Here is a 24265-nt window from a genome sequence, read left to right as displayed (position 1 = left end):
AGGCCTACTTACCTCTGGCAAAGCCTTCAGTCATTGCTGGACTGCATTCAGCACATCAATTTGGCTACCTGATGGAAGAAGTGTTTTGGCTTTTGTTTACAAAAATTAACACCACTATTAGTGATTTAAGAGATAAAAAGGTCTTAAAAGTCTTCAGATCTTCATAGCCTATGTGGGTCCTCCATCTTGGACATGGGCTGATTCGGTTTGTATTAGGCTACAGATGCTGGAATTTGATTTCATTGCCTTTGTATTGCTGAGTTCAGCGCCACTTGTTAGGAGTTGGCCTGCCTTTGCCACTCTTTCTTGGAAGACTTTAAATATTGTTTTAAAAGTCGCTGATAACTAAATGAAATAAGCCTACATTTGAATTAAATGTTCACATGTGTTAGCGATTTAATGTTAAAGTATTCCTATAGTAGAGCTGTGATTAATTCTGTGAGTGCCACCAATAGGCCTATGCCTAAACAATTTGTCAGTGCATCTGTCCAAAAACCCACACTGTCAGAAATGTTTCACTCAGACATGACCAGAGCTCCACAAAAATATAGGCTGATAGATAGATAGATAGATAGATACTTTATTGATCCTCAAGGGGAAATTCAAGGGTCTCAGTAGCATACAGACATAACACACAACATGCACTTACAGCAGAAATGGTAAACATAAGTATAAGTATAAACATATAACTAAACTCCACTGTACAATAAAGACAGTAGAAGATAAGACATATAAGAAAACTAACAAAACGAAATACTAAATACACTATATAAGTTAAATTAAGAAAGTTAAATTAAGTTAAATTCCACCACCAAGACATTCACATATTTACGAAATAGATTGCAGGGGGGGAGGCTACCTCTTTATTAAGCAGTTAGGGCCAGGCAGAGGAATATTGAGCCTGAGTGGAGCCTGAACTCATCTGTTCATTATCCTGTTCGGTAAGCGATTGGTATGGTCTGATAAATGGGTGTACGTCTCATGCGCTGCAGCTTTGCTCGCGGCAGCCCGCCGGTGGTTTGTTGTGTGGGTACGCGACACCATCGTTTTTAATCTGTTTTAATTTCTGTCTTGATTAACATACACAATGGGTAAAACGGACGAGGAAGAAATCATTAGGATTGCGAAGAAGATTGATAAAATGGCGCAGAAAAAAACGGCGGTGAGGTTTTTGGCATGATTGAATGAATGTGTCCCTTCTGTCCCAGACAAGGCAGGAGGCTAAAACGTTAGCCCTGTGAGGTTGCTAACGTAACACAACACGTAACCAGATTGCTAACATGCTAGCTATGTAAGATTGGCAAAATTGTAATTACTGGGCAAAATAGATCACAGCCACTTTTGCATTTTGCTCTTATAATCAGCGGCATTGCAGAAACTGAGTAAGCAGGTAGAACTAGCTGGAATATAAACGTGTGGGAAATCTAACGTTAACGTTAGCCGCTTGCAATTAGTCCGCCAGCGAACCCGTTGTGAATTAACGTTAGAACACTCTTTTTAAACCAATTTACATGTTTTGGGGCGTTATGTCGTTTTTCCTACCCCTTTACAGCCGTTTGGAATATTTATTTACGTTGCTACAATTACTTTTAGAGCACGAAAGTAACGTTTGCAACATATACAGTGATCATAACAAATGTTAGCCATCCCATGTTGGCTAGTTAGCTGTTGTATCATTAACGTCACGTTGCAAGTATCCTCCAGTTAGATATGATAGCTAGGATACCCTTCTTGAGCGAGAGGTTTTATTACACTAGTATGGCGTTTTTTCTGTGCATGCACCGAAACGTTAAAGCAACACCAAAGAACTTTTCCTCTGTCACACGCACCATTTGTTTATCCAGCACCGGCTTTGCAAATAACAATGTCCACAGACAAGGTACAACATGTTGCATGATTTTATGAAAGTATGATGTATTGCGACATCAGATGCAAGTCAAATTTTAGTTTATGTCTCATTCCATCGAACTACAGATCCGCTACCTGGCAAACTTACATAGTGCGGTTATAGTCGATAGAGGGCTGCGAAGCGAATGCAGAAAGTGCCATTCACCCTGTTATGAGTTGATGAACCACTGAAACGATTTTGGAAACATTATTTTAAGGTACAAAAAAATATTTGGTGTTGCTTTAACTTGGCGTTAAGTTAACAGGAGGTGGGCTTGCTCTGAGTATCGGTTTAACTTGTAATGAAATGTTAACGTTGCTCCATTATACTAAATGTAGGTGGATCTCAGACAGCGTACGTTAATCAAACAAATCGTTCAAACAAATTGATTATCAAGCTAGTTCTGAAGTTGCTTCAGTGGGGTGTACTACGAATCTCGATTAGTGGGTTAGCGAGGTATGTTGCGCTCAAAGCCAGGCTATGCTGTGACACGAAAGTGGATCTGTTTTAGTGTCGCTATATCACCATGGTATCTTATGCTGTCAACCAAACCTGGTCGGGAGGAGGTTATGTGCTAAGTTATAGCTCAAATCGTGTAATCTACCGCACACTGACCAATCAATTGTTTTAAAAACGAAGTTATCTCACGTGTAGGATTCTGTCATATATCTTACCGGTGGAGCCTAATAGTGCTGTGCGTGCAAATATCCCACTATGGACGTGCATACCATACAACAACTGATGACAATTGATTTATTTGATGTTATAGGTTAGACACAAAAAATGACCGCAGTGTAGATTAAGCTATCGCTCATGAATGCGGAAGTAATTGTTTTTAAATAGAGGCGGTCTTGTGCGTCTCCACGTTACACAATTGGCCAAAGTCATCCCAACACCGAGAACGCGCACAAATCTGAACTGAAAGCCTAGTTTGACAAATATATCACATAACTGCAATCGTAGTATCACTTAATGTATACCCCTGAGTCAAGGCTTTGTCAAGCCTCGATATGTCTACATAGCCTAGATATGTCTAACGTGCTTCGTAGTATACCCCACATGTCGCCAGGGTTTTCAGCTTTAACTGGCCGTGGCCAGTAAGTTACACAGACATGGCACGTCACATTTGTAACTGGAAATGCAATGTTTTCTTTAGTCTGGTGCTTTAGATCTCCTGAAGGAGTTGAAGAGCGTCACCATGACACTAGAGCTACTACAGGTAAGCCTGGTTTGACAGTTTCCATCATTTATCTTTTCTACTAAAGTTGTTGGCAGCCGTCTCTGATTTTGTCTTTCTTTCTGTAGTCAACCAGAATCGGAATGTCCGTTAATGCAATCCGCAAGCAGAGCACGGACGAAGAAGTTACATCGCTTGCCAAGGGCCTCATCAAATCCTGGAAGAAACTCTTGGGTAAGCTATGATCTTTGTAAACATCGTGCAGGCTTCCCACCCAAGATGCTCATGTAGTAATGGCCATATTTTCCCAATAAACTTTTTGTGGGAAAGAGCTGAATCGAAATTGATTGATTTTATATTAAGAACAGTTTAAGTAAAAATCCCGACAAATGATCTGGGGCTGTATTCACAAAGAATTTTAAGGCTAAAAGTACGTAGCTCCTAACTGGCAAATTTAGGAGCAACTCTTAAAAGTAATGGGCGTGTCACTCCTAACTTTAGGACTCCTAATTTTTTTCACTAAAAGTAATTCACGAAGCATTTTAAACCTAAAAGTAGCACCTAAGTCTGGGACGGCTTAAAAGAAGTCGAGAGGACTCCTAACTCCCTAAGACCTATTCACAAACAGCTTTTTGTGGCATTTCGCGTCACGATGTTTTGAAATTCTATGCGGCTACAGGAGCTTCTCAATCGCGAGGAAGCAATTTTGCATTGTAGGCATAACTAACATGCAATAACGCCACCAACAACAACCAAAACTAGGCTACATATTGTCAACATGTAAATTAAATGTAGCCTAACGTTATTATGAATCAAATGAAAATGTTCTCCTCTTTGCAAACATAGGCATAGTGAAAGATTAATTTAATATGTTACAAAGATACTGCATCAATCCGTATGTTTCATTAGGCTACTAGGCTATTTGTTTTGCCTTATTCTTGATTCATTTAGGCTAGGCCTTTTTATTCAGCTATTCATCATCTTCCGTCCTTGTGTAGCGCACGCATTCTCAGACCTGTTACCTGTCACTCATCATCCTAAGGGAGGTGTTTGGAATCATTCCCGTGTTACAATCATCAGCCAATCAAGGTGGCCACTTCAGTCAAGCTCGTGCATGAGTAATGACGTCATCCATAGCAACGAAGACTCACTCTTAGTTTAGGAGTTGTCATTTTTCCTTACTAAGAGTAGGTCTGAAAGGCTTTGTGAATAACTTTTAAGAGAAAACTCCTAAACTTGCTAAAATCTTTTAGTGCGATTTAGGAGTACTCCTAGTGGTAAGATAAAAGGCTTTGTGAATACGGCCCCTGATCCTGTTCCCCATTTAAAATAATGAATAAAACTGTTCATAAAACAATCAACAATTATTGTTTGGCAGATGAGCCTGGTGGTGGTGGTGGTGACAAGTCATCTGAAGAGAAAAGAAAGGAGCCCACAACACCGACGGTGACGTCACAGGGCAGTCCTGAGCCCCAAGAAGAGAGGTATAAAAGCCCAGGTTTCCTGTTGTCTTTCATTCCTGTCATTCCCTCCGCGTCCTGAGACATTCTAATGTTGCTATGCCCTATGCCTGTTCCTTTCTTCTCTGTCTTGTGTCAGAAGCTCAAGCAGTAATTCCAGCAAGGGTGATTTTGCTGAGGCCACCCCCAACACGCTAATTGCCACCTTCCCACGCGCACCCGTCACCTCCGACTCTGTCCGCCTCAAGTGCCGGGAGATGATCACCAATGCCCTGCAGACAGGAGGCAAGCCTCTCAGAGTTTAGATTGCACTGCTCTGGGCTCATCCAGAGATCAAATAGTTCAGATAGTTTAATCCTAAATATGCAGACAGGACAAAGTATATGTTTAAGAAAGTTGTTGAAAGTTATCAACTCGGAGGATGAACTTGTCATAGCTGACATTTGTAAACTTTAGTGTCCTTTAAGGGAAATATGGAAACGGTTGCCACTTTTGACCAAATGCTGTTTCTTTTTGGCTCCCATTAGATGATCACATTACCATTGGCGCAGACTGTGATGAGCTTGGAGCCCAGATTGAGGAATATATCCTTTGAAAGCACATTGTCTTGTTCTGTTGTTTTGACATGTTCCATATAGCTTTCAATGAACAAATTGGTTGAGTTTCTTAACAACCTTGCACGCATCTTTACAGAGTTTAAAAACACTGACATGAAATACAAGAACCGTATCCGAAGCCGAATTGCGAACCTGAAGGATGTCAAAAACCCTAACCTGCGGAGGAACGTTCTGTGTGGGAATGTGTCACCAGAACGCATCTCTAAGATGACTGCTGAGGTAACTTTTCACCAGTCCATGTCATCTGAGCACTTCTTTGATGGGACCCGTGGTTTGATTTGATTTAGGTCATGTTTATTTGTTTGTTTATCTTCGGTAAGTTATCTGGGTGTTTCAGTCAAGTGTAGGCTTTTGAAATTGTAACTGGCATGGCAAAAATGGAGTGACTATTGGACTAGGTCCTTGTGCCATTCTTTGTGTTCTATTGTACTGTATGTGAGTTGTACTAATTGCTGCACTAACAATATCCTATTGGCACTGTACCTTGATTGCACCTTGATTGTTGCAACTCAATTTGAATAAAAGCATCAGCTAAATGATTAAGTGTAAATGTAGCCAATCTTCCCATCTTGCAAATAGCTGATCCAACAGCACCGTTATTGCCCCACCAGTATCTGGTTCAACAGCTGTAGAGATCAGTAATAACTACCAAACTACTAGAAAATGGGTATTTAGTGAAAGTGTTTGTCATTCAAATCAAAAAATCAAATGTTCTTATTGGGCTACGTTTATCTTTATAGGTTCACATGGATGCTGGTGGTTTGATATTTTTTGCTTTATATTAATGTGGTGTCCATTCATTCTCCTCTGTCCAGGAAATGGCAAGTGATGAACTTAAGGAGATGCGCAAGAACCTGACCAAAGAGGCCATCAGGGACCACCAAATGGCCCAGACAGGTGGCACTAAAACGGACCTGTTCACCTGTGGGAAGTGCAAAAAGAAGTGTTGCACCTACACGCAGGTAAGTCCAATGTATCTCCCCCACTGCAGTGATTTTACACAGCAAAACGTCTTTACTTGTGCCAAAGTCTTGTACAACTAATTAGTAGGGGTGTCACGATTTAAATTTTAAATCGGAATTGATCGAAATTGCATCTCAATCTCGAACTTCGAGCGTGCATCTCAATCTCGAACCAACTAAAATCGAAGCCCCTCTTGCTACTCTGAAATCACCGGTGTGGAAGTATTTTGTCGTTCATTCACGTCAATTAACACTAACTTATTCAATTTAGCAGATTAAAAGATGATCTAGTTACAGTCCGGAATTACTTTAAGGCAAAAAAATGCACATTGATACGTGCATATTCCATGAACAACAACATTGGGTCTCTTCGGAGTGTGCTGAAACAATCAAATTATCATTCTGTGTTTCATTTCACTATGTTCACGTCTATGTTTAATGTTCGTTCTGTTTATATCCTCGTGGTTGGAGTGGTTTCAAAATAATAAGCGGTTTGAAAATGAAAGCCCCCGAAACAGAATAGGAAAAGTCCAAAAAATTGAAAGCAACAAGACAAAAAGTCAGCAACATAAGGAATCCATTAATAGTAATATTTTAAAAAGATCGAAAATTGAATCGTGACTTTAAAATAAAAAAAATAATTGAATCGAAGATTTGGAGAATCATGACACCCCTCCTAATTAGAATTGCTTGAAAGTTGGCAAAGGCTAAGTTCACAGTGGAAAACGAACAGAACAATTTAGATTATAAAAAGTAAGGATTGTAGTTTTTGAATGACCTGATGGAGAACACTGGACTATTATTTTTTTCTAATCTGCACATTCTGAATCCCTATCAGGTTCAGACTCGCAGTGCTGATGAGCCGATGACCACATTCGTCTTCTGCAATGACTGCGGAAATAGGTGGAAGGTGAGTGTGTTTTCTGTACTGCATTAGTCTGACTGTCACATGATCTTCACAAATCTTCACAGACTGTTGTTGCATGATCTTCACAATTTGACCTCACCCGAATGCAGTGATAGAAAATAGTGTATGAAGCAGTTGGATTTTGGAAGATTGAAAGGGAGTTAAGCTCCAACCAATTTCACGCGTGTCTCCTGTTTCTCTTACAGTTTTGCTGAAGATTGGAGAGGTGTCTTCGGCTTGCAGAGAGGTAGCTTAATTCCCAGACCAGGAGTCTGAATCAGTTATAGTTAGGAACTACCTGTTCAGTGGCACCTGGTGCACAGATATGGTCCCAAAAGTCCACTGAATGTTCTTTTCCTTTGGTCACAGAACTGTTTCCTGTGTTTTTATCTTGACATGAAAGTTGGCTCAGCTCTCAGACTCAATGTTGTTGCATCTATCTGTTTATTTACCATCACTTTTTATATGTAGTTTTAACTTTTTGACAACAATGATCACATTTACCTTTTTGTTTTGCTTTGCCCTACTGAGGACTAGTCACATTAATTTAAAATTGGAAGTGAACTGTTTCATGAAATAAATCAAAACGATAAACCCATCACGCCATGTCTTTCTTTCTAGTGCGGTATAACTCTGGGAAAACTGGATTTATTTTCACTTCAGTTATCAAACTGCAGGGATGTGAGCTCTTTTCAGATAGTGGGCTACTAGTAGAAGGGAGTGCTAAAGGAGGCGGTGGCAAAATCTTCACTTGTGGTGAGCATGATCGTATTCAGAGTTTGAAAATGTAGGGAGGTCCGTTGTCAAGAATTTCCCTAAAACTACACCTATAAGCAATCCATTGTATGCACCATGTATGATCCCTTACGCTACATAATTGGGACAGGCGTGTTTCCTAAAAAGTAATTTAATTGATCATTTCTGTTTGTGTGTGTGTGTGTTTTTGTATAGCTCTCGTGAAAAATGAGTGAGCTACCCAGCACTAAGACTAAGATCCGTGAGCCGCCCTGTGCCAGCTGGTTAAACAGTTGTAAAGTAACACTAGGGCATTGCAAGGTGACCGCACCAAATTAAACTGGACCTGCATTAACTTGGGAATTGGGATTAGTTCTATACTGTATGTAGTTCAGTGTATGTAGGTTATGTTTGTTCTGGGTAATGCACAGGCATTCAAATGCTGTTATTTTTAGAAATGATGTTAATTATAGGCCCACTGAAATGAATGAAACAACCATGGGCAGTGCGTGTGTATTTATTTATCATTTAGGCTTATTATGTTACTGTATCCTGTGGCCTAATAAAGGCCATTTTAACACGGTATGGGTTTTTGAAAATAAATGTTTTATGACATTAATCTTCGCTTTACCAATTGTAGCATGTTGCCAATTTACATTACACCTTACATTACTTTGTTTTGTTTTTTTAATATGAAAATGAAAGGTGGTGGCCATGTGCAGGCAGTGGGATGAATCCTCTCTGTGTTTAGGCTCCTTCAGCAGCACTTGGGAGAGGATGTCTGTCTGTTTCCCAGTTTAAGTGGTTGCAGCTGCACTGCACACCACACAAAAGCAACGTGCAGAGCTCTGTGTTTACAGTTACTGCAGTCCTGCTCTTCACCATCAGATCTTACCAAGGCACAAAGACGATGTCTTATAGTTGTATTATGTGTCAAAAAAACAGCTATATGGCTTTCTGATGGGTGCTCTAACATTTATGATGCTGGGTGGGTGCCTCGCAGATGGAGAGAAGCGTTGCCCAGTAATATTTGCATGCGAACAAGGACTGAATAAAACAGTGACATGAGTAGGATGCCACGGTGTTTGATGTTGAAATGAGATACATGCAGATAAAAGGTGCAAAAATCACTTTGCATTAAGCAGGCAGTGGATTCAAGGAACTGAACACTTATATCAAATGCAGATATGCTTCATCATATGAACCCAAGATGGGAGATCTAGGAGATCTGCTATAGGCTACGTTCTGTACGCTGGCAATGTAGATTAGCAGAGCAGAGTGGTTTGGAGATGGTGTTAAGGTTGTCCTTCGAAAGACTTCATAAGAGCTGAGGAACAGATGCCACAGTGTACCCACAGGATCTGTCACATATGACCTGTGAAAGCATGCAGCAAGTTTGTCTGTGCTTCATTTGATGTTGATGCTAATAATCTGCAGTCAGACAGCAGTGGTAATTATACCATTCCAGGATTCTGTTTATAGTATTCCCCATGCCTGCAGGCTGCCAGGCGGCACTGTTACTAATAGACTGGCAAGCTCTGTAGATTGGAGATGTACCTAGTTCCTCTTGTTATGATATCTCAATTTATGACCATACCAGTCGTGGCTGAATTTGATTGAGATCAGATTATTGAAAGAATGCTTAATTTCTTCTTCCTCTGAAGTTCACCTACAAAAAGGACCCAAAGCTGTTATCTTATAATATGGGCAAAGATGGTACCTGGATGGAATAAAGAAAATAATGAATGCTGATTACCAGGCTTGGAATTTCACCATTCTGGGGGCAAGGCCACTTGGCCTTCAGTTGGGCATATTTGGTGGGGGGCATAAAGGCCACATGTCAGGGCACCAAGGCCAAAGTTAACTATACAGTATAGTAGGCTATACAAATTATCAAAGTTGTATTCAGCCTATTCACTGCAGTAGACCTGCATCACTGTATGAAACATTACAAAAACATGAAACATGACATATTACATAGAACTGTAAATCATCTGATCATCTAATATTTACAGATATCTAGGCTATATATAACATTTATTTTATATTTGGCCTGTTATGAAATCATGTATTGAAAAATTTAAGCACAGCTCAGCTTTAAGAAACTCAAATAGCCTAGATGCATGCTTAGCATTTTGTGATCATTAAGGCTACTTTCACAAACTCTTAGTCAGCTGTCCTCTGATTTACCAATATCTAGGCGATATTTGTAACATTTATTTTGTATTTGGCCTGTTATGAAATCATGTGGAACAATTTAAACACATTGTAAAACTTAAAGCCCAAATTTGGAGACATCCATGTATGTCAACCTTTACTGGATTTCTCTGGAACGGCTAACTGTACAGGGGACTGCTTTACACCTTTGTGTTCGGTAAGGTCTCCTGTTTATTCTGATATATGGTTTGTCATGTGTTAAAAGAAGGGTTCGTAAAGTATTCCACCGAGATGAATGGGTAGGGAGATCATGGGACGCAAAACCTTCAGTAGAATGTATGATTAAATTGAATCATATTATTTACATTTCTCGCGAACCGTTCAACACAGCAATTATCGGCTAACATCGTTTAAAAGCTGAGAAAAAGCTCTTTCATGTGATACTTGTGATGTCTGTGTGATGAATAGACTACTTCGCGAGTAGTTCAACTGAGAATGGGTGAATTTGGACGCACTTTCTTTTTTGCGCTGTCACTTTCTCCACTGCGTAAAAGACTAAATTAATTTGCGCTGTGAATGCTAAGATAATTTTGACAGGCCACAGGCTAAATAAAAATCGCTATTAGTAGGACACAAAGCAGAATATTGAAAGAAGGGGGCACCAAGGCCACCGTGGCCTGTAAACCTCTGATTTTCAAAGGGGCCTCACGGCCAACCCAAGGGGCTACGACGGCGTGGCCGCCGTGAAATTCCTACCCTGCTGATTACTTTTGTCAGAAATGTAAGTTGTTTTATTTTTTGTGGAAAGGAACCAACCATTTCAGTCACAACTGTATGGCAGCATTCTGACTGACTGAGTGTATAATGAGGGGTTGTAGAGACGGTTGTGGTGAGGATCAGGTGGGTGGCATTTGTTGGGATGTAACAGAATACATGTATTCCAGATTATGTATTTAAAATACAAAATATGAGTAACTGTATTTAAATACAGATACAATTTAAATTGGAGGTATTCAGAATACAGTTGCATCGATACATTGAAGGGATTAGGCCTACATTTTAAATAATTTTAACATGTAGGCCATGCCTTTTCAAACTCAAATTCAATTTTTTTTAACCACACCCTATAGCCTATGTATCTCAGGTGGCTCCTTTCTCTTAGCCTCTAATATAATACAATGCTGATGTAATCCAAAGTATTTAAAGTACCCTTCCTAACACTGCACAGGGATGGTTAGAGTCTTGCAACAGCGCATCATAGTTCCATCACTTCCTCAGTTACTGTAAATGGTGTACCAACTGAAGTACCCTTCTATCCAGCCCAGGTCGATCTATACATTTGGCAACCTTTTTCCATTCCAACCAGATGCAGTTCCCAATTGCCAATTATATGAAACAGGTGCCTTCCCTAACATTTTCAAAATTTTCATCAAAAGTAAACTTTTTCCCTCCACATTCTACACTGTTAACAAGAGCACTTAACTGATTAGCTTTAGGCTTTAGAAACACATTTTGGCTCTGGTTTGTGCCTTATGTATCTCATGAAATGTTGTGGACGCAAATGGTACCCATTTCCTAGTATGATCCTTTTGATTGTGCACAATGATCAGCCTGGATACTCATGACAGGTCTGGGACTGTTTGTATCTCCCATATACAGCAAGGTGTGGTTGTGTGTTGATATATCCCATTCGTTTGATGTTCTGTATCTTTTATGGTTATGGTTATATGATTTTGCCGACACTTTTGTCCAAAGCGACTTACAAATCTTTTGCTACAGCTAGTTATTTCCTGCCAATGTTTCTATCCTTCAGACTCTCAGGTTGGTCCAGCCATGGCCAACAATGCAAATATAGTATTCCATTACAGGTCCTGTCTGAAGCTCATATGCCATTCCACAAGTTATATCACACTGTAGACACATGGAGGACCTGAAGCTCCTTGTCCAACTTTCCCAATTGTATAGGTTAAAGGTCATGTTGCTTGCAGCAATAAGTGGCATCAATATATGTGTGTATGTAGAATAAATGACCCTAGTGAATGAATACCCACAACACGTTCTATGTCTCATTTATAGGCGAAACTTGTGGGAACTAATACACTAGGACTGTCTCACTCTTTTGACACCAATAGAGTTGTTTCAATGGATGGAAACTCTTTTTTAACATCTGGAAAGCAGGTAAAATAGCAACAGTTGTGCATTTACCCATAGTATGGCCTGTTGATATCCGGGTCTGTTCTCAGAAGATCTCAGAGGAAGGTATGTGATGTTTTTCCCCGTGACAGCATCCACATCACATGGTCACAACAGTATTGTTTTTTGTGTACTAAAATGAACCACACAAACATGGACTTGGTCAACAAAAGCATTACTTGGTGTTCTCACAAAAGGCCTTTGAAACAGTTATGTATTTTAACTTAAATTTAAACATTACATTTTTAATTTAAATTAAAACTTGGTTTTATATAAAAGTCCTTAGAGTATGCTGAGATCCAGCACATCAGAAGGGAGTATTCATGAAACAACTTTAAAATAATTGTGCTTTATTTTTTTAACCTTTAAGAATCCAAAATGCCCACATATCATTGTTTATACTGATTTGATAAAACTGAAAATAAAGGGAAAACATAAATATTTACTGTAAACATTCATGTTATTCACCATATTGTAAACTCAAGTAAAGCAACACATTTTTTACAGTGAACAAAAAAAATGAACAAAACTTATAGGCAGTATCACTCCAAACCATTGGCTTAGACTGAGGTTGATCTGCATGGTGAATCCATCAGCTCAAATTGCACATGAAGTAAATTTCCCCTTAGACAAGAAGTACCACCATGAAGTTCATCTTTGCCGACAGACAACTGGTTTCAATCAACCTGCTTCATGAATTGTCCTGAGCTCTGATATCACATAAATACAATAATCTATTAAAATACCTCTTAGCTTATAACCTGTTGATGTAAAAATGTACTAAGTTAAAAACAAATAAATATTTAATAAAATAAAGAAATGGACATATCAACAACTCCATTTCAGTCAATAATGCAGGACAAATCACTTAGTACATTGATTGAAGGCCTAGAGTCCATCTACAGGATCTGTCTAAGAAATGGAAGCACTTTGGTTCAGCGTAAATAAGCCAGAGGCATGGACTTGGTGGTGCGGGCCCTGAGATTAAGGACATTAGGAGTGAATGATAAACGCCAGGGTAACTCATATTGTTAACTTTGAAAGAGGGCTGCTTTGACACCAACTTCACTGATCTACTTTACGCTAGGTTTTTACTTCATCAATGAAATACTTGGCTCTTCCATGTCAGTACAAGAGTCTAAGCAGGAAGGTAAAGAAAGCCATGAAGACCTCCTGTAAACACCCTATATAGACACACTGTTGTGTCTAGCTATTCATTACTCATGCAGCTTTGCTTGTTCATCTATTTTCATGATGAACCAACAAGCAGCGGGATATATGCAATCACCCGATGAATTATCTTTCACCTTCCTTTAGAAGCATCTGAATGTGAGGCCTAACACCCTAAAAATCGGTGCTTCCCATTTTTAGTCAGATCCTGCACATGCCAAAAGTGTGACACTATTGCCATGAATAGTGATGTCAGAAATGTTTAATACCAAGGCACTTCCTCTGATGAGGATCTTGTCTTTGAGTGACTTGTACGCCAGGCAACAACGTAATGAATCTACCACTAACGTACTGAAAAAAAAGAACACAATAACTCCAATACTTAACAGTGGCATGAATAGAAGGTACATGATATCAATAGTAATAATAGCCAGTGCTAGTTTGGTCTCAGAACTCAACGAAGGCTCTTTGTCCTAAAAGTAGGAGAGTATCTCTAAAGACACTGTTCTCCCAGCTTTTGACACCTGGTCACATAACATAGTTTTTCCCCTCTCCAACAAAACAATAGCACTCAAACAAAGTTCACTACAGAGATCATCCAATCAATATGATAAAACAAATACTGATATTGATCATGTCGACAACTTAAACATTGACAGTATAGGGAACAGAAACATATGTGCCATTTTCCCCCATTAGAAAACAAAATCTAACTCAGGACAATTAATGAACATTGTCTGTTCTCTTTGTGGTATACAGGAAGCACGGACATGACATGGGCTCAGTTTTAATGCACCAGAGCCCATGAAAATGGACGTGCGGTTTTCTGCACACTTCCACTGTCTCCTGCTTGCACCCATTTAAACGAGTTGATTCATTGAGCTCCCTCAAAACACTGTAGATATGTACTACCATTTCCTTCAGTCCCAGGGTGGACCTCAGGGATCAGTCACCTTAATATGGTCATTTCAACACTTCCTGTTAAGATCAGACAGCAAATGGTTAAATAGGCAGAGAGAGGAGAGTTCTAGGTAGTTTACTGTTACAGCACCCCTAATGAGCTGCCTGTGGATAGACTGTTCTCTTGAACAGAGTTTTGATTCCCATTCACACTACACACAGCTTGGCACTGCTACGTGCCCACAGTTCCTTCACCTTTTATATTACAGTAGAACAAGAAGAAAGTCTATCAATTCTTCACATATTAAAAAGTCAAATAACTATAAATGGCCTGAACATGGCATTTCACTCTAAACAATAATGCAAAGAAAATATTTGATTGTTTAATACAAAAAAAAGGATTTCCCCCCCACCCCCCTTTCTCTCTCTCTCTCACACACACAAACACACTAAAATAAATCAATCAATACATCAATAAATAGCATCCCCATGTCCACCCAAGATGATCTGTAGCAGTACATGTTGTGTCAAGCCCTCAGGATGCTTCAGACCTTTTTTTAATCCAGAGACTCTGAGCCCTGAGTGTGTTTTTTCCTTGCAGGTGCAGACCACATTAGCATGAAATCCCTGGTAGGAACCCGCTGATGGCCTTCTGAAATGTACCCCTACGGGTTCTCTAAGGAATGTCACCAACAACAAGAAAAACAGAACAAAAGAGGGAGGGGCAAAATGAGGAGTAGGGTCCCAAAGGCCTAGGATTCTGGAGATTGCTCTGACAGGGTCTGGACCAGGTCTTTGTAGAGGGCGGAGTTCAAGAAGCGAGGATACGAGTCTCTTTGCATTAGCGTGTAGATCTGTAGCTGAGCATCATCAAAGGTGTGTAAGTTGGGCTCCAGCATGTTGCGATTTATCACATCTCGAACACGCGAGTCAAGGCTCACCTGGGGAAGGGGAGGGGGGAGGGTGTTAGCCAAGGACATTTACATTAACTTACATTCATTCATTTTGCAGACACTTTCATCCAAAAGCGACTTACAAAAATATAACATAATAACATTCAAACTACAATGCAGAGGAGTCCTTAGGTAGGAATTATTACTCCATCAATCAATATTGCTACCAGAGGATGAGAGTACAGAAGATATAGATACTACTCAACGTGTAGTAGAAGGAGAACGTGGTAGAAGAATAAGGAGGGAGAGGAGAGAAGAGGAGGGAAGAGAGGGAGAGGAGAGAAGAGGAGGGAACGCAGATATTCAGAAGGAAATGAGGATGACAGTAAATGTGCACACCTCTTTGGGTGAGAGAATGGAGATGTAATCCTCGTAGATAAGCCGGGCCTTCTCCTCCACATTGCCCTTATTGGCCTCTTTGCAGAACTCCTCGCAGGCAAGCCAAAACAGCATGTTCTCTTCGCTGAACTCTGTCCGCAGAAATTGCCGAAATGCGTTCCTTCCGCTGGGGCAGTGCATCAGCTTGTCAAAGGACTGGCCCCACGTGCGGACCTCCTCCATCGTGGGCTTCAGGCTGTCAGGGCAACAGGCCATTTCAACAATTTCAGATCTCTGCTGAATCCTACTGTGTAGTTTTTAATTCCACATGCTGCATGTCTATATATAGTGTGTATGTATAAGAACCTGTTTGATTACTCTATGTCACTTCGCAAACAACAATAGTGATGGAAAATAACTAAAACACATGGAGGACTACAACAATATACAGTATTTACGATGTGCTTTCATACTTATACTGACGTTATTTCCTACACCTGTAAATGTACATGAGTGGATGGCTGTGGCCATAGCTGTGTGCACATTTGGTCTACATTGCATTTGAATTGTTCTTGAATTTCCCCTTGGGGATCAATAAAGTATCTATCTATCTATCTATTTGGTATGTGTGTGAAGTGCATGCATTGTGTTTTTGAGAAAAAGAGAGACAGAGAGAGAAAGAGGGATAGAGAGAGACAGGGAGAAAAAGAGAGAAAAGGTAGAGGGAGAGGGATAGAGATAGATAGATGGATAGATAGACAGATAGATAGATGGATAGATAGAGAGAAAGGGAGAAATGGGAGAGGGAGAGAGTTAGAGCATTGATGTTATTGTAGGTAAGTACGTGTAGTATTTGTAAGTTATTGTAACACTGACCTCTCCTCACAGTCTTCCGTCTCCTCTGTTTTCGTGTGGTAGGAGTCTCGGCGGTTCCTCTCCTCTCTGTCTTCATTCCTAACAGTGAGACTGCAAGGTGGTAAACACATCATGATCCTAACACACTAAGACCCAAACACTCCATGAAGGGCATCAGCCTGAGACGGTGAGTTGAACAGACTGACTCTGTCAGTTGTGCTGTCTGGTGTGCTCTTGTGTAAGTGCTTTAGCATTATTTACTTACACTGAACACTGAGCTGATGTTTAAGAAAGAAGACTGTCCAATTGTATCTCTGTAAAAGGATATCCTGTTGACAATGGTTAGCAATATTTTTGGGTCTTAGAAAGTCTTAGAAAAATATCCTGATCCTGAGTTTATATTCTGAGTTTCTTGAGAGCTTGTTTTGTGGACACATGGCTGGTTCCTTTTTAATATAAATGTAAGGACTCGAGTCTCAACCCCTTAACCCTCATGGCGAAAAAAAATACTGTTTGGTTATACCTATATATAAGGCCTATTTGGGACAGGTTGAGTGTTATTCTACCTAACATGAGTAGGTTCTGAGGGTTGAGTGATACACTGTGTAGACTCTGAGGTGTGAGTGATATACTGCAGAAGCAGACCATAGGTGAAGGTAAACCTGGAGGACCGGTAAAAGGAGAGGGAGTGAGCGAGGGCCTACCAGGAGCAGCTACAGCAGCAGCACCAGCAGAAGCAGCAGGCGTTGGAGCCCCGGGCGCCCTGCTCAGGCTGCTCTGGCTGGGTCGGCGCGGTGCCTCCCGCCACCGGCTCCTGCTGCACCGACATCTGCCTCTTTCGCATCTCCATCCGCTCTGATCCCATGGGCTGCGGAAAGAGAGACATGACATGATATCACTTGTGCATGGGACACCTCGCCCGGCCAAAGGACACTGGATACCTCGCTCAAGGAAAGGGCACTAGACACCTTGCTCAGCCAAAGTGCACTGGCAACAGCCATGGCATGACAGGTAATGGTTTTATGAATGTTATATTACGTCATCACACCTGGTACATGTAATGCATTCATATCCATGAGGCAGTTTTTACTGTTTGGCCAGCATGTTGCGGGGTTGATTGAGTGCATGCAAGTTGATTAGCTGCGTCCAGCCGAAATTGAGTATCATGTTCACGCTTGCCCAAACAACATCTACATTTGGTGAGAGCAGCCGTGGCCTACTGGTTAGCACTTCGGACCTGTAACCGGAGGGTTGCTGGTTCGAACCCCGACCAGTAGGCACGGCTGAAGTGCCCTTGAGCAAGGCACCTAACCCCTCACTGCTCCCCGAGCGCCGCTGTTGATGCAGGCAGCTCACTGCTTCACCTCACTGTGTGTACACTGTGTGCTGTGTGTGTTTCACTAATTCACGGATTGGGATAAATGCAGAGACCATACTTATATATACATGCTCGGACATGGCATCAGCATGTTTTAGACACATAGCATGACACTGCATCAGTCTCAAATGGTCTACATTTGTGGAGAATACTCTATCATAGAGTACTGAAGTTGAATATCAGGATTTTTCAAATGTTCAAGTCCATCTTTAGATGATACATCATCCCATTGAAACGGAATTGGGGAACAGCCTTGTAAAATGCATGGGAAATGGGAATGTAAAATCAGTTGTGTTGGAGGCAAATAGAGCCTGTTTTCAGCCAACACGTTTTAGGCCAGTCATGGCTTCAGGTTTTTTGATGTTGTAGAAAAAGGAATGCAACTCCCCTTTTGTTGGTATTTTTGCCAGCAAGACAAAACATTGCTGTAGTAGGGTCTTTAACACAATGATGTTAATAATGTTCCAAACACATAGCCTATAACCTATCTTTAGATAGGGGGGTTGTGGGTTATTGGCTTTGGTGGACTTCCATGTCTGACTTAACCACAACTCATACATTCAGCCACAGCTAATACATGACATTGCTGATGTAATCCAAAGTATTGCTAACACATTACTCAGTTTAAGTGATGTAGTGGGATATGGTCCAACATACATTTTATGTATGTAGGCCTATTCAGTAATATGTTAGTGGAATGCATTTTAACCTCCCCTACACAGCATCAATTCCAACCAACCGAAATGACCATGCTTATTTAAATAAGTAGCATGCTCAAGGAATTCGTTGAGATAATGATCATTATCATTCTCATCATTATCAATAATTATTAGCATACTTGTTAAGCAATGTGCGTTCCCTTTCAGCCCATGTGTCGCGCTAGCTGTTCCTGTAATGAAGAACGATCCAAGGCTAGATGTGAACATTTTATATGTGGAGGGCGGTAAAAGGGCGCAGCACGCATCCAACCGCGGTAGCATCAAAGTATCAAAGCCATCCAAATTATTCATCCCTGCTTGAAATCCTCAGCCTGGGGAAAAGCGACGTTGAAACTTCTCCTTGTATCCATTTTGAAGAGACGTATGTTCAAGGCGTAATTAGTAAATACCTATAGGCAGTCAGCAATACGAATATCGTTCATGTGCGAGGAGGAAAATGGGAGATTCCCACACTGGAAAATACTATTATGGTATGATTACGGCACAGACACATAAGTAGCCTAAACTAAAGCAGATGGTAGTTGTACAAAATCACATGCAGTATTACCTGAAGAAAAACTGATATGTAATGTTATTGTCACACAGCTTTAGAGAGTGCCAAGATGAGGAGCGACGACCGCTCTATCGTCAATAGGACCACAACCAAAAATACATTTCTGTTAGAGCTACCATGTAGCCTTCTCTTCCATCCTGACATGTCGTTTTGTAATTTTTTAGATAGATGCTACAACAAATGTTAATAGCAAAATATCTCCTAAGGTTACGCAAGTTCATTCCAGTACTTACAATTTCACCATGTATGCCCAGATACAAGAATTCTTTGCCTTTATTATATCCGTTGATAAAGATTTTAAAGACCGGCTGCTCTGTGTCGACGCGCATGCGTTTTCTTTGCAAGTTGTGGCAGCCAGTGTAAGTGTAAAACCTCTGAATGTCACAAATTTCCTATGCGCTTATAACCATACCCCCGCATTTATCGAATGCACGACGCGCTACAACCCACGTTACGGCCGTGCCCGTAATTTTTCAGATAATGTCAAACCATTTCAAATGTTTGTTTGCAGTGATAAAATATTTTATTTCTTTCTACCACGACGATGTTGGGGTACCAAATTTCCCATCAATTTCTCATGTCTGCATTCATTGTAGGCTATATTGAGTATAGTTAGTTAACAGTTTTTGTTGGCAACTTAACGAACTGGATAATTGTGTGATACTGATGATACTAAATTAATACTACCTCTTTGGGATGCTGAAGGATGAGGAGAGCCGACTGTAAGTGGTTCGAGGGGTAGCCAACATCAGCGTGGGAATGGCAACGGGAAAGCTTCCCCGCCCTTTAGCCTACTACAATCTCACGGGAGTTCCCCCTGGCTGTTGCGATGCAAGGATTTCCCGAAGACGTGAAAACACACAAGTATCCCATATAATGGATACATGGGCAAAATTGATGGGTCTCACCACATTCGTTATTTATAGACTATGCTATATCTGACAAGAATATCGCCAAAGCTCAAGTGTGTCCCCTCTAGGCCTATAGGCTACTTTTAGTAGCCTAGACCTTTAGCATATTTCCTCTCAATGCGTAAGGCTGCTGTCCATGGTACTGACACAGCTCATAGGCTCGTAAGAGCCTGATGTGTAGGAGGCCTCGTGACCCGTTAGTGTTTTCCTCGATGAGCAAATCGAGTCACCAAGATAATTCAATGCCAGTTTTATATGAATTTTCATATTGTTATTAATTATGAATTGTGGGGACATCTGAATAACGGTCGTAGACCCTAAACGATGAAACCTTCAAAATACTGGAACCTAGAACCTACCTGAGTGTAAGCAACACAGACCTCAACAACACGATAACATCTTAAATCTCTTAAATTAGAGCTCCATCATAGGCTATGCTGACATCTTCAGGAGCTGATGTCTATCTAGTCTATCTCAGTATGCATTGAACTATATGTAATGGATATGTTTTTGCATTTTTTAAGTAGACCTAGGCTATATTCAAGGTTTTCCTGACTTTATTTTGTCTGGATGGAGAAGAGTGACCGATGGCGAGTGGGGGAAGAGCTGGAGTGGGATTGGGAAATGACCGTGGGTCGGGTTCGAACCTGCGTCCCTGTGAGCACTTGGGACCGATTGTGGTGTGGACACTGCAGCCACTTACACCACAGCTCCCCCGCAATTCTGTATTTTTACAATCAAACATTTTCTAATCGGTTATCACTTTCTGTCTAAAGCAGCATCACCTTGCCCTTTGGACCCAGACCTATTGATGTTACACTAGATGGCAGTGTGGTGCCGTTTGTAATGTATTATGTAGTCAAGATTTATTAAGATGCGGTCAACTGTAACATGAAAATATAGAAACGAAAGCAAATACATAGCATTTATTAATTTAACAAACGCTTTTAATATTTATAAAGCAACTTATAAAAAAATAGGAATAATGTTCAAGCAAACTTGACTGCTCTTGACACCTTCAACTAAAACCTACATATCTTCTGTAGACAAATGCAACATTGTGGAAAGCAATCAATTTAAGGTTTATACATTGATGTACTGTAACCTTAAACAAATTACATAGCCTACAGGAACTATTATTCAGTAACTAACTACAGTTAGTTATACAGTAGCCTACCCTCCAGAATTATTGGCACCTCTGCTAAAGTTGACTAAAAACCGGTATAAAACATAATCTGTTGGTGATTTATTGTAATCTTACAATGAAAAAAATGAGGAAAAATCAAACCTTGAAGGGAAGCAAATTTATTTTGAGAAAAGGAAAAATCTCATAAAGAAATACATATTTTTAACCAAAACATGTCACAATTATTGGCACCCCTGCTTGTGATACCTTCTTAAGCCTCCCTTTGTCAATAAAACAGCTTGTAATATTCTCCTATGACACCCTATAAAGTTAGATAATACAAAGCAAGGGATTTAAGACCGTTCGGCTTTACAAAATCTCCCCAGATCATCCAGATCCCTTGTGCATTATTCTTTTTGACTTACACTGTTTTCCTATGGAGTTTAGATCAGGGGACAGAGATGGCAATGTCCGAAGCATGATTTTGTGTTCAGCAAACAATATGTTTGATCTGGACGTTTGTTTTGGTTAATTGACCTGATAAATCATCCAATCATGACCAACTTTTAGTGTCTCGGCAGAGATTGACAGATTTCCTTTGAAAATGTTCAGGTTTTTCTTGGTATTCATGATACCATGCACCTTAATTAGGTTCCCAAGGCCTTTTGGAATAAAAACAGCCCCACAATAGCACAGCCCCTCCACCATAATTCTCATTAAACACTTAAAGTGTTTCCAGCCAAAGAGTGCAATTTTCATTTTTATCTGACAATAGCACACCTACAGACAAAGTCACTGTACCATTCAGTAACTCCTGCCATTTACATTGGTAATTAAATGACCGGACAGGCTTTTATCTTTCATGCCTTCCAAATAATCTGTTAGCAGTGAGGTCGCTTTTGAAGATTTTTTGGGGGACTTGGTAACCTCAAGATGTTACCTTTGTCTGTAACTTTCCAACAGTGGTTCTTCTTATGGAATTTTTTGCCTATCTTACCATCCTCCATACTCCATACAAGCCTGTTTGTCACATTTCCAGATAATTAGAACCTTTTAATCATTGTTTTAACTGTAAATATAGGCATTTTCAACAAAGTACCTAGTTGTCATCAGGGCTTTGAACCAGATTTTTTTTGCCAATTGGTTCGTTCTGAACAAAAACAGTATTTTAACGTTTCCGGTTTTGGTTCCCACCCTAAAATTGACGTTCCCGAACCGGTTAGAACAAAAACATATTGTTCCTTAACTGGTTAATAACGTTTCATGTCAGCTGTCAGACAAAAATATATGTATGCTTTCAAACTGGCTATTAATAGTCACAATATTGTCTTTTAGACTATCCTACAGCAAACATAATAAAACACTAGGCCTCTGCTTTATACAAGCTGCACCAGTGTCTTCCTGCACCAGTGTCTGCCTTTAGCCTGAATAATTTCCTGGTCAAACAAAAAATGCTATCATATATACAGTATATTTTTGGTGGGTAATGTAATATTGGATTCTTGGATGCCTTCCCATTGTCCAAATGCCAAAATGAGGACTATTATGTTTTTCCAAATAAATTAAAGCTGTAGCCTTAACGTTAATGTTAGCTTTTTCCAACAATGTTCGTCACGGCCTAGTAAAAAGAGAAAACAGGTGAAATGAAATCATTGAGATTTGGAGACTTAATAGGCCTTTTGATTGCCTGCTAGTGGCAAGCTCTGTCTGTCTGCGCTCTCCATGCATTCATTGAATGACAGGAGGTGACCCTCACCATTTCATTGAAGACACAAACCTTCCCAGGAACAAAAAAAGAACCGGTATTAACCGGTTACCACTATTTAAAAAAATCGCTTCTGATCCGGAACATAAAAAAAATCATAAAGTTGTTTCTGGTTTCGTTTTTGTTCCTAGCAAAATGGCAAAAGTTTCTGGTTTTCGTTCCATGAACCGGTTCAAAGCCTTGGTTGTCATAGACAGTCTTTGACTTACAAATGTCAACACACTTTCTTTTTATTTAAATTTAGTGTATTCTCTTGTCGTTTCGATGTTGAAAAATGACCGGAGGATTTAACCTCTGTGTGACTTTATTTTCATACCATGGTGAAAAAGAAAGTCATGAACTACTTAAGAAAGTTCACTGACACTCTGATTAACTTAAATACATTGAAATTAGATAGGAAAATGCTTCTGTTAGGTTTTGTATATAAGATTTTTCAGGGGTGCCAATAATTGTGAGCAATGTAGTAATTTAGTTAAAAATATGTATTTCTTTATGAGATGTTCCTTTTTCTCAAAATAATGTTGCTTCTCTTCAAGGTTGGATTTTTCCTCATTTTATTCATTGTGAGGTTACAATAAATCACCAACAGATTGTTTTTATACCGGTTTTAGTCAACTTTAGCAGAGGTGCCAATAATTCTGGAGGGTACTGTAGGTTGTAACCTACTACACCACAACAGCTTGGATTATTATGCCTAATCACCTGAACTTTCCTTTTAGGCTACAGGAAGTGTTTCCACAAATAGCTATAGCTTTCAAGGAGTTAAACCTGGCTACCATAGATAAAACCATGGAAGTTTGGTTTTCACAAAACTATTACACAGTAAATTATTGAGTCTTTATGTGTTACCAGAATAGTTTGGTAAAATATTTTATCTACATAATATGGAAAATATGCACACTGATACTACAGAGGATGCATCTTACTTCTCAATAATTTGCTACAATCATAACCAGAAATGTTAGTAAGCCTATATATAAACAACAGTTATTTATTCACCTGAAAAAAAGAAAACATAAACAAATACACTTAAATAATGCATTAAGCCCTGTAAACAGTGTTTGCAACTGTCAAATACACTGACACTGACTTAGATGTGTATGTATTGATCTCCTTTGACCTTACCTGAAAGGACAGATCCCTTTCATTCTCATGTGCGTGGCTTCCTTGAGCTGAGTAGCCATCACCATGCCGACAGGCTAGGAGAATTCTTTGTATCCGACCCCACATCAGAGAGGGAACACGGGGAACCCTTAGCCGCAGCAAACAAGAGGGCCTGACAGCCCAGCATCGGACAATCCTTGTGCACAGCATGTCCAAAGTGGACAATGCTTCATTTTCTTTCTGTGTCCTTCTTGATCCTCTCTAGTCTTCCAGACAACCTGTTCTCGTACAGCTTCATACTGCTTCAGCATTTGTTGCCGTCTCCCATCACTGGGCCATGCTGCTGGAAAACGGAGATACTGTAGCACCAATGGAAAAAGCAAACTGTGTTTACAGTTGAGAGGACAGGGGAGGATT

General features: G+C 40.1%; 2 protein-coding genes across 4 annotated transcripts; one reads left to right on the top strand and one right to left on the bottom strand.

Annotated features, from left to right (window-relative positions):
• Nucleotides 1–969: 969 nt before the first annotated feature.
• On the top strand, nucleotides 970–7609 carry tcea1 (transcription elongation factor A (SII), 1). Of its 2 annotated transcripts, none has more exons than XM_076294313.1 (10): nucleotides 970–1162; nucleotides 3045–3107; nucleotides 3194–3299; nucleotides 4444–4549; nucleotides 4668–4810; nucleotides 5053–5109; nucleotides 5207–5361; nucleotides 5958–6104; nucleotides 6943–7014; nucleotides 7218–7609. In XM_076294313.1, exons 1-10 carry the CDS (start codon nucleotides 1088–1090, stop codon nucleotides 7224–7226), a joined length of 933 nt encoding a protein of 310 aa, XP_076150428.1. In that variant the 5' UTR covers nucleotides 970–1087; the 3' UTR covers nucleotides 7227–7609. The 2 variants fall into 2 exon arrangements, with proteins under 2 accessions (XP_076150428.1, XP_076150427.1); XM_076294312.1 differs by having other exon boundaries at nucleotides 4665–4810.
• A 7309-nt stretch (nucleotides 7610–14918) lies between these two features.
• rgs20 (regulator of G protein signaling 20) lies at nucleotides 14919–24058 on the bottom strand. 2 transcript variants are annotated; one of them, XM_076295887.1, is made up of 5 exons: nucleotides 23870–24058; nucleotides 16997–17160; nucleotides 16314–16403; nucleotides 15459–15693; nucleotides 14919–15107 (listed from the first exon to the last, which is right to left on the bottom strand). In XM_076295887.1, the coding sequence occupies exons 1-5, from the start codon at nucleotides 24056–24058 to the stop codon at nucleotides 14919–14921; spliced, it is 867 nt and encodes a 288-aa protein (XP_076152002.1). The 2 variants fall into 2 exon arrangements, with proteins under 2 accessions (XP_076152002.1, XP_076152003.1); XM_076295888.1 differs by lacking the exon at nucleotides 23870–24058 and having other exon boundaries at nucleotides 16314–16391; nucleotides 16997–17157.
• Between the last annotated feature and the right edge of the window lie 207 nt (nucleotides 24059–24265).

This window comes from Alosa pseudoharengus, unplaced genomic scaffold (assembly GCF_046254945.1).
Source record: "Alosa pseudoharengus isolate Yale_2024_CS ecotype anadromous, Long Island Sound unplaced genomic scaffold, YU_APseudo_1.1 YU_APseudo_1.1_scf_2, whole genome shotgun sequence".
NCBI classification, from domain to species: Eukaryota; Metazoa; Chordata; class Actinopteri; order Clupeiformes; family Clupeidae; genus Alosa; species Alosa pseudoharengus.
The sequence above is the reverse complement of the archived record's forward strand: the minus strand, read 5'-3'. Positions and strand labels throughout refer to the sequence as shown.

Coding starts and splice junctions, on each gene's coding strand:
- tcea1 (XM_076294312.1), top strand. CDS start 1,088: ATGGGTAAAACGGACGAGGAAGAAATCATTAGGATTGCGAAGAAGATT. Junction 5,362..5,957: donor TCTCTAAGATGACTGCTGAG/GTAACTTTTCAC, acceptor TCCTCTGTCCAG/GAAATGGCAAGTGATGAACT. Junction 6,105..6,942: donor AGTGTTGCACCTACACGCAG/GTAAGTCCAATG, acceptor AATCCCTATCAG/GTTCAGACTCGCAGTGCTGA.
- rgs20 (XM_076295887.1), bottom strand. CDS start 24,058: ATGCTGTGCACAAGGATTGTCCGATGCTGGGCTGTCAGGCCCTCTTGT. Junction 17,161..23,869: donor AAAGGGATCTGTCCTTTCAG/GTAAGGTCAAAG, acceptor CTCTTTCCGCAG/CCCATGGGATCAGAGCGGAT. Junction 15,694..16,313: donor ACGGAAGACTGTGAGGAGAG/GTCAGTGTTACA, acceptor TTGCCCTGACAG/CCTGAAGCCCACGATGGAGG.